This window comes from Callospermophilus lateralis, chromosome 3 (genome assembly GCF_048772815.1).
Source record: "Callospermophilus lateralis isolate mCalLat2 chromosome 3, mCalLat2.hap1, whole genome shotgun sequence".
NCBI classification, from domain to species: Eukaryota; Metazoa; Chordata; class Mammalia; order Rodentia; family Sciuridae; genus Callospermophilus; species Callospermophilus lateralis.
In genome coordinates, this window is record NC_135307.1 from 112,687,662 (window position 1) to 112,696,685 (window position 9,024).

At 38.6% G+C, this 9,024-nt stretch overlaps 1 protein-coding gene across 1 annotated transcript; it reads left to right on the forward strand.

The window, feature by feature from the left end:
* The first annotated feature begins 5,226 nt into the window (after positions 1-5,226).
* On the forward strand, positions 5,227-7,340 carry Rplp1 (ribosomal protein lateral stalk subunit P1). Its single transcript, XM_076851009.2, has 3 exons — positions 5,227-5,412; positions 6,097-6,171; positions 7,098-7,340. The coding sequence occupies exons 1-3, from the start codon at positions 5,341-5,343 to the stop codon at positions 7,293-7,295; spliced, it is 345 nt and encodes a 114-aa protein (XP_076707124.1). The 5' UTR covers positions 5,227-5,340; the 3' UTR covers positions 7,296-7,340.
* Positions 7,341-9,024: the final 1,684 nt, after the last annotated feature.

Sequence of the window (9,024 nt, forward strand, 5' to 3'; positions counted from 1 at the left end):
TAGTGTTTTCATTTCCAAACATTTAAATAATTATTTGTACAACCCAAGAGTAGTTAAGGGAATAGGTCCACAGCAACAGAATTCCCCAAGAAAAGTCACATAGAGATTGAGGAAGGCATAACTGGACTCCTTGTTCAACTTGCTTTATCACTGTTTTTGAGATTTTACATTGACACATCTTAAATTCACTGTTTAATGTTATTCCACACTTTATTCCTTCTGGGAATGTTTCCAATTTTCCTTTTATATGTTGTGCTGCAGTAAATAGCCTTGCACACAATGTGTACCCTTGTGCATATTATTCAGAGTGTTTCTAATATAGAAACCACAACTGGAACAGCTGGGTTTAGGCCATGCATATATTCAGCTTTAACCAAAATTTGAAAATTTGTTCCTTAAAGTGATTTGGCAATTTGAATGTCCATTAACACAACATAAATTCCCTTATATCTTGTACACTAGATGTCATCTGTAATTTCTGCAGATTTGATATATGTGAAACGGAAAGACTGTAGAAGATGGAATTTTTTCCATGTTCTTGGATAAGCAACATTAATATTGACAAAATTGCTAACTTCCAAAATTTAATGTATATCTCCTGATTGGCTTGAGCACCTTGTCTGTGTCAAAGTGACTGGCTTGGTTTCGATGGATTGTTTCCCGGTATCTGCATTGTAACTAGTTAAGTTCTTTTTCTTTATGGTGTAGAGTACTTCTTTATTTTTTTTAACATTTTAAGCTTGACATCTCCCAATGTATAACTTTTTTTTTTTTTTTCATTTTGGTTGTGGCTAATTTTTTTGTGGTGCTGGGAATCTAACCCAGGGTCTTGCATGTGCCAGCCAAGTGCTCTACCACTGAGCTACATAATTGTTAACAATTTTTTGAAAAGCCTTGGATTTGTAAAGCTATACTTCTGACATTACCAAGTCATGTCTGAGAGCATATTTGTTGGTTCTCTGCTCTATTCTTTTTAAAATGTATCCAATATGTATGTACATGTGTGCCTTCTATGTGCCAGGCATCTGGGCTCAAGGAATGCAGGGGCAAGTTGAAATTTGTGCCCTGAATGGAACTTAATTTAAGTAAACCTTCCTTTATTACTTAAAAAAAAAAAAAAAGTCTCTTGGTTATTATTGGCTTTTGACCCTTCCATTAAAATTTAAGGCTGGAAAATAGCAGGATATAAAATTAACACCCATAAGTCAATTGCATTCTTATACACCCTTGATGAATCAACTGAACTATAGCAAATAGCAAAACTATTCCATTCACAACAGCCTAAAAAAATAATGAAATACTTGGGAATCAATCTAATGAAAGACCTCTACAACTACAGAAGAAAGAAACTGAAGGGCTGGGTTTGTGGCTCAGTGGTAGAGCACTTGCCTAGCATGTGTGAGGTACTGGGTTTGATCCTCAGCACCACATAAAAATAAAGGAAGTGAAGGTATTGTGTTCATCTATGACTAAAAAAAAATAAACAAATTAAAGACCTTAGAAGATAGAAATATCTCCCATGTTCTTGGGTAGGCAGCATCAATATTGACAAATTGGCCATATTACCAAAAGTGCTACACAGAATTTAAGCAATTCCCATCAAAATTCCAATGACTTTCTTCATAGAAATAGAAAATCAGTCATGAAATCCCTCTGGAAAAATAAGAGGCCCAGGGGCTGGGGATGTGGCTCAAGCAGTAGCACGCTTGCCTGGCATGCGTGCGGCCCGGGTTTGATCCTCAGCACCACATACAAACAAAGATGTTGTGTCCTCTGAAAACTAAAAAATAAATATTAAAAATTCTCTCTCTCTCTCTCTCTTTCTCTCACTCTCTCTTTAAAAAAATCAAAAAAAAAAAAAAAAAAAAATAAGAGGCCCAGAAGAGCCAAAGCAATCCTTAGTGAGAAAAGTGAAGCAGGAGGCATCACAATATCAGACCTTAAGTTATACTACAGAGATATAGTAACAAAAAAGGCATGGTATTGGTACTAAAACAGACATGAAGACCAATGGAACAGAATAGAAGACATACAGACAAACCCACTTAGCTACAATTATCTCATACTAGACAAAGATGCCATAAACATATTGGAGGAAAGATAGCCTCTTCAACAAATGGTGCTAGGAAAACTGGAAATCCATATGTAGCAGAATGAGATTGAACCTCTCTCTCTCCTTGCACAAAACTCAAAGTAGATCAAGGACCTAGGTATTAGACCAGAGATCTTGCACCTACTAGAAGAAAATATAGGCCCAACTGTCCATTGTGTTGGCTTAGAAACTGACTTCATCAACAAGACTCCTAAAGCATAAGAAGTAAAATCAAGAATCAATAAACCGGATGGAATCAAACTAAAAAGCTTCTTCACAGCAAAGGAAACAGGAATTCAGAGAGGAATCTTTGCCACCTGCATCTCAGAGCATTAATCTCCAGGATATACAAAAAAACTCAAAAGAACACCAAAACAACAACAAATAACCCAATCAATAAATGGGCAAAGAAACTGAACAGGCACTTCAAGAAGAAGAAATAAGAGTGGTCAACAAATACATTTAAAAAAATGTTCAACATCTCTAGCAATTAGAGATATGCAAATTAAACTGAGATTCCATTTCACAATTACCAAGAATACAAGTAATAATAATAATAAAAAGGGAAGACAAGTTACAATAATTGTTGGAGAGGATGTGCAGGAAAAGGTACACTCATACATTGCTGATGAAAATTCTGGAAAGCAGTATGAAGATTCCTCAAAAAATTTGGAATGGAACCACCATTTGACCCAGTTTATCCCACTCCTCAGTATATACCCAAAAGACTTAAAATCAGCGTAATACAGTGATGCAATCGCATCAATGTCACATCAATTCACAATAGCTAAGTTATGGAGCCAATCTAGGGGTCCTTCAACAGATGAATGCATAAAGAAAATGTAATATATACATATAATGAAATATTCCTCAGCCATAAAGAAAAATGAAATTTGGCATTTGCTGGTAAATAGAACTGGAGACTATCATGCTAAGTGAAATAAGCCAATCCCCAAACAAAAGGGCTGAATGTTCTCTCTGATATACAGATGGTAACAGACAACAAGGAGTGGAGGATAGAAGAACGGAAGTTCATTGTATTAGACAAAGGGGAATGAAGGGAAGGGAGGGAGAATGGGAATAAGAAAGAAATTAGAATGAATTAGACATAACTTTCTGACCATCATATACAAATGCACAACCAGTGAGACTCTACATCATGTACAACCAGAAGAATGGGATCCTAATTAGAATAAGTTATGTATAATATGTCAAAATACACTCTACTGTCATGTATATCTAAAAGGAACAAATTAAACAAATAAAATTTAAAAACTTTAAGGCTGGGCATGGTAGAGCACACCTATAATTCCAGTGCTCAGGAGGCTCAGGCAGGAGGATTGCAAATTCAAGGCCAGCATCAGCAACTTGGCAAGACGCTGTCTTAAAAAACAACAACAACAACAAAAAAAAAAAAAAAACAAAGAAAAAAGAAAAAGAAAAAATATTTAACATTAGCGTTTCAAAAAAAAAAAAGAGAGAAGGATTTTTCTTTCTTATATGCAATACTGGAGATTGAACCCAGGGCCTCACTCATGCTAGGTAAGCTCTCTATACCATTGAGCTATATCCCCAGTCTTTTTGAGAGGGGATTTTCTAAATTACCCATGGTAGCCTTCAACTTGGCTGTCCTCCTGCCTCAGCCTTTCGAGTTGCTGGGATTACAGTGTGTGCTGCCATGTCTGACCATCCCGTTAAATTCTACTGAAACCTCTAATAAAATTTTGATTGGAATTTAATTTTGATTTAATTGGCAAGAATTATTCACTTTAGGGTATTATATGTGAACACTGCATATTGCTCTAAGTTGCCTTTGATATTGCATTAAGTTTTATGAGTTTAAAAATACTGGTCACAGCTGGGGGTACAGCTCTGTGGTAAAATGCTTACTTAGCATGCAAAAAAGAAAAAAAGTCACTCACATCTTGTTAAGACTTATTTCTAGAATTCACTTTGTTTTTATTGTTATTATGTAAGTTGTTTTTTTTTTTTTTTTTTTTTTCCATGCTGGGGATGAAACTCAGGGCCTTCTACATGTTGGGCAAGCACTCTACCAGTAAGCTCCACTCTAAGCAGAGGCATATTTTTAATATTGCATCTTACAATTGACTGAATACAGGAATTATGGGTTTGGTATATCAATCTTGAATCTAGCAACTTTGCTCATTTACTTAAAAGTTTGAACTGTATGTCCATGGGCTCTTGGAATTTCAGGGTAAACGTATTATCAATGAATAATGACAGTCCATACCTTTCAAAATTTCATACTTTTTTCTTGTCTTACAGAGATGTCTAAACTTTAAACAGAAACTGAAATAGAAACAAGGCATGTTTGTTCCTGATTTTGAAAAGAACATTTTGAGTATTTTTCTTTTCTTTTTTTTTTTTGTGGTGGTACTGGGGATTGAACCCAAGGCCTTGTGTATGCCAGGCAAGCACTCAACCGAGCTATATCCACAGCCCAAGAATATTTCACTATTAAGTATAGTGTTTGCTTAAGGATTTTGGAAGATACCCTTTATCAGGATATGGAAGTTAACTTGTATTCCAGTTTTCTAAGTGTCTATGTGAATAGTTATTTATCAAGTGGTTTCTTAAGTCTGTAAGAATTCTCTCTCTATATAAATTTTCCTCCGTGATTAAGTTATTTTTAGGTTTTCTTACGATGAACTACTCTGTTTAGTTGTGATATCCCACATTTTTATATTCAGTTCTGGATTCCGACTAATATTTTATTTTAGATCCTTTCTTCCTATATTTATCTAGTTTATCAGAAAGATGGGTTAAGTCCCTGGACCTCCCGAAAGTCAGCTAGCTCCTGCCCTGTAGATCACTACTGGCTGGAGTAGGCTGGAGACATAAGTGATTGCCCAAATAGCGTCATATAAATATTGTAGAGCTCCGCCAAGCCAAGGAGCCTAGGCTCTATAGTACCACGGCGGGTTTCCCTAGGTGAACTTTTCCTACCGTCCGCGAGCTCTACGATCCCCACAAATCAAGGAAGCCTGCCCAAACAGGCACTGGGAAACAGAACCCGCCGACTCCTCCAAGCGTCCCTGGCCCCGCCTCTTCCGCCCAGCGCGGGTGCGGATTGGTTCGCGCGGCTGTATAAGAGACTTCGCGCAAGCGCGCTACCTTCTTTCCTCAGGTGCCGCCAAGGTGCTCGGTCCTTCCGAGAAGCTAAGGCCGCGTTGGGGTGAGGCCCTCACTTCATCCGGCGACTAGCACCGCGCCCGACAGTCAGCACCATGGCCTCTGTTTCCGAGCTGGCCTGCATCTACTCTGCCCTCATCCTGCACGATGACGAGGTGACCGTCACGGTGAGTACAGCCCCGTATTTCGCCCTCCTGGCGGTCAGGCCTAGCTCTTCCGGTCGGGTCGCGGCCACCCTCGCCGTCTCCCGGTATTAGGCAGAACGACCGGTTCCCAGTTCTCCACGTGGACAGGCCTGGTGCTTAAGGCCTGCCCAGGCCGCCGACATCTTGCGCAGCATGGCCGGCGCAGTGCCGGCCGGTCTGTGGTCTCGGCCACGTGCGGGCCCGGAGTGTGCCTGCGTTTGGGCGCATCGGCTTTGAGTCCATAGAATCCCTGTTCTGCGGCGCTTGGGCATTCTGCGCCACACTTGTCTTCCAACGCGCACACAAAAATTTTTGCTTTAGATGATCCGTTTGCCTTGAAACCCTTCTGTCGTAATAGGCCTGTGAGGCGGGGCAGGAGCGCTCCCTGGTCTCCTGACACAAAATGTCTGTGACTCGGGCAAGGCCCAGCATGCGAACTGTGGCCATGGGCTCGCCGCGTGGCTAGGCGCCGAGTGCGCTTTTCTTTGGCTGGTAGTAACCGTAGTGTAAGGAAAAACCTTTTAAGAAGAAGCATTCACGAAATACAGAACATCCGAACTGGTTGTGAAGATGAGTTTTTAAGTGACTTCAGTTTAACTGGGCAGTATTTTCGAGACATTTACCTACACTTTGCTGTCTGATGGATTGGCGTTTTATTTGTTTCAGGAGGATAAAATCAATGCCCTCATTAAAGCAGCTGGTGTAAATGTTGAACCTTTTTGGCCTGGTTTGTTTGCAAAGGTAAGTTGCTGATGACAAATGTTTGGGAAGGCCTACTAATTTGTTAGGTCAGGTAGGTATACATGTCAATGTACCTCCTTTAAGTATCTTGACATGTTTCTATCTTTAGGAGCTAATGAGCACCCCTTTTGTTTTTTTAACTTGTGATTTTAACTGGTTTCCCATTCCTTTTGTTCTGAAATAGTGAAAAAGTTCTTAACCAGTTAATCCTCTCAATGAGATAATATTCATGTTATTCCATGGAAATCCTTACAGTATAATGGTAGGGTTTTTTTTTTTTTTTTTGGTAGTTTAGTTGCTTTTAATTGACTACTTAATATGTGTTGGGATAGAAATGACAGGTTCTTGCCCAAGGAACTTAACTGGCTGACTTACATGTACAGGTTACTTAATATCTGGCAAGTGAAACTAATAATAGCATCTCTTAGGGCTGTGTCCTCCACAGAGTTTGGAAAGATTGGAAATGTTATAGCTATGCCAGTAAATAAAAATCCTAAATTACCTTAGCAGCCTGCACTGTTAAGGGGAGTCATTTGACTGGAAAGAATCTTCATTTGAGTGTTTCATGAACCTTTAATTTTCTCCCAACAAATTATTTTGGGTCAGTTATCTCATTCATAAAGGAAGATGTTCAGCTAGCTGTATCTTTCTACCTATACAGCAATGTAAATACTGTATGAGATTTAAAGTTGAACAGTATGTCATTTATATAATAGTATGCATTGTTCTGAGAAAAGTCAGTCTTGGGGTTGAAAAGTTAGATGTTACTGACACACAATGAAAGGAAATCTCCAGTATAGCAGGAAGAAAAGTATATTGGGGATTGGTCACTGTTATATTGAAATGAGGGGTACTTTTATTTTTATTTTTTGGCTGTATGAGTGCTATACAAAAAAGAGGACTAAGCCTTTACCCATGTGTTGCAGGCCCTGGCCAATGTCAACATTGGGAGCCTCATTTGCAACGTAGGGGCTGGTGGGCCTGCTCCAGCAGCTGGTGCAGCACCCGCAGGAGGTCCTGCACCCTCCACAGCAGCTGCCCCAGCTGAGGAGAAGAAAGTGGAAGCAAAGAAAGAAGAATCCGAGGAGTCTGATGATGACATGGGTTTTGGTCTTTTTGACTAAATTCTTTTAACATGTTAAATAATTAAAAAAAAAACCTAAATCTTTGCTGATAGTTTGGAAATTTCTACAAACTTAATCTTCTGTAATGCTATGCTGGCTTTTGCCCTTTGCTTTTCAGTCACAACATGAGCTAGGTTTTTTCCTCTGTCACCATTACCAAGTGGGAAATCTTATACAAGCCTTGACACTAGGAAGGCACCTAATATTGAACACTGGGGGTGAGAAAAGGATCAGAGTAGATGCCTTGTAATTTCATAATTACAGGATTTGTCCTTAGTAAATACCGAGTGGGTGGATTAGTCCTCAGTTACTCAAAGCAGGCAAAACCAGAATTCAAACCTCTTTGAGAAGCTGACAAATATGGCCCCTACCCATTAAACAGTAATATGAAATAGAAATTCCTTTTTTTGGAACCAGGGATTGAACTTGGTAACTTGGCCACTGAGTTACATCCCCATCCCTATTTTGTTTTATTTAGACACAAGCTCTTGCTAAGTGCTGAGGCTGTCTTAACTCGCAATCCTCCTGCCTCAGCCTCCCGAGCTGCTGGGATTTCAGGTATACACTTCCATGCCCAGCTAGGAATTCATTTATTTATTTTTAAATTTTTTTTGTAGTTGTAGGTGGATAGCATACCTTTATTTCATTTATTTATATATGGTGCTGGCAATTGAACCCAGTGCCTCACACATGCTAAGCAAGTGCTCTGCAATTGAGCTAGAACTCCAGCCCCTGGAAATTCATATTTCAAGATGCTAGGCACCCAATGACAGATTTACAAACATGATTATTGTTCAAAGTGCCAGGCATATAAAAATGAATGATCCTAGACCCACATCTGTGTCAATTTAATAAAGGAGGACATGAGGTCACTAGTAATAAGTAGGATGTCCAGTGCTAATGAATGGCCCTTGTGTATAGTGCTACAACCATTTGAGAAAATAATTATTTCCCAAATATGAGGTTATTACCCAAAATAAACTACATAGACTATCAGAAATGTTAGAAGCAGAGATTTTTTTTTTTAAAGAGGGGTTACTAGTGATAGGCCACCAATGATTAGGCTGTGGTTTGGTTAGATTTTATTTTTTTTTCATAGAATCAACAATGTATTTTATTATATATCTTAGATTTATACATTTCATATATGCTTTTAAAGCTTAAATAGTTCAATACCATATATATAGAGCAGTGGTTCTCAGGCACAGAATTTAAGAGGCTGGGATAAGTCTCTTCCTGGCATATAGCAGACATTTTGAATCATGATAGTGGAAAGCTTCCTTCTGACCTAGCTGCCTTGATTGAATTTTATTTGAGCAAACAGCTTTTAAGACGTGATATTGCTAAATGGAAACAATGAGATTGAAAATATGTTTATATCCTGTATTAAAGTCTTAAATGATTACTTTTCTCCTAATAGTGCTCTAAGATCATCCAATGGAAATAATATTGTCCATAAACTATTTGGAACAACTGCCTAAGAACCACTGCCTATGGTTATTCAGTATCTTCAGGCCTCACAGGAATGGATTTCTTTTTTTTTTTTTTTTTTTTTTTTTTAATTTTTTTTTTCGACCTATGCAGGGCATGTGTTCACTGCAGTCATCACATGTGCCCCTTACTGAAGTTTGGCTCTGCATGTTTTTTAAAAATATTTTTTTAGGTGTAGATAGACACAACAGAATGCCTTTATATATTTTTTTATGTGGTGCTGTGCTAGGCAAGTGCT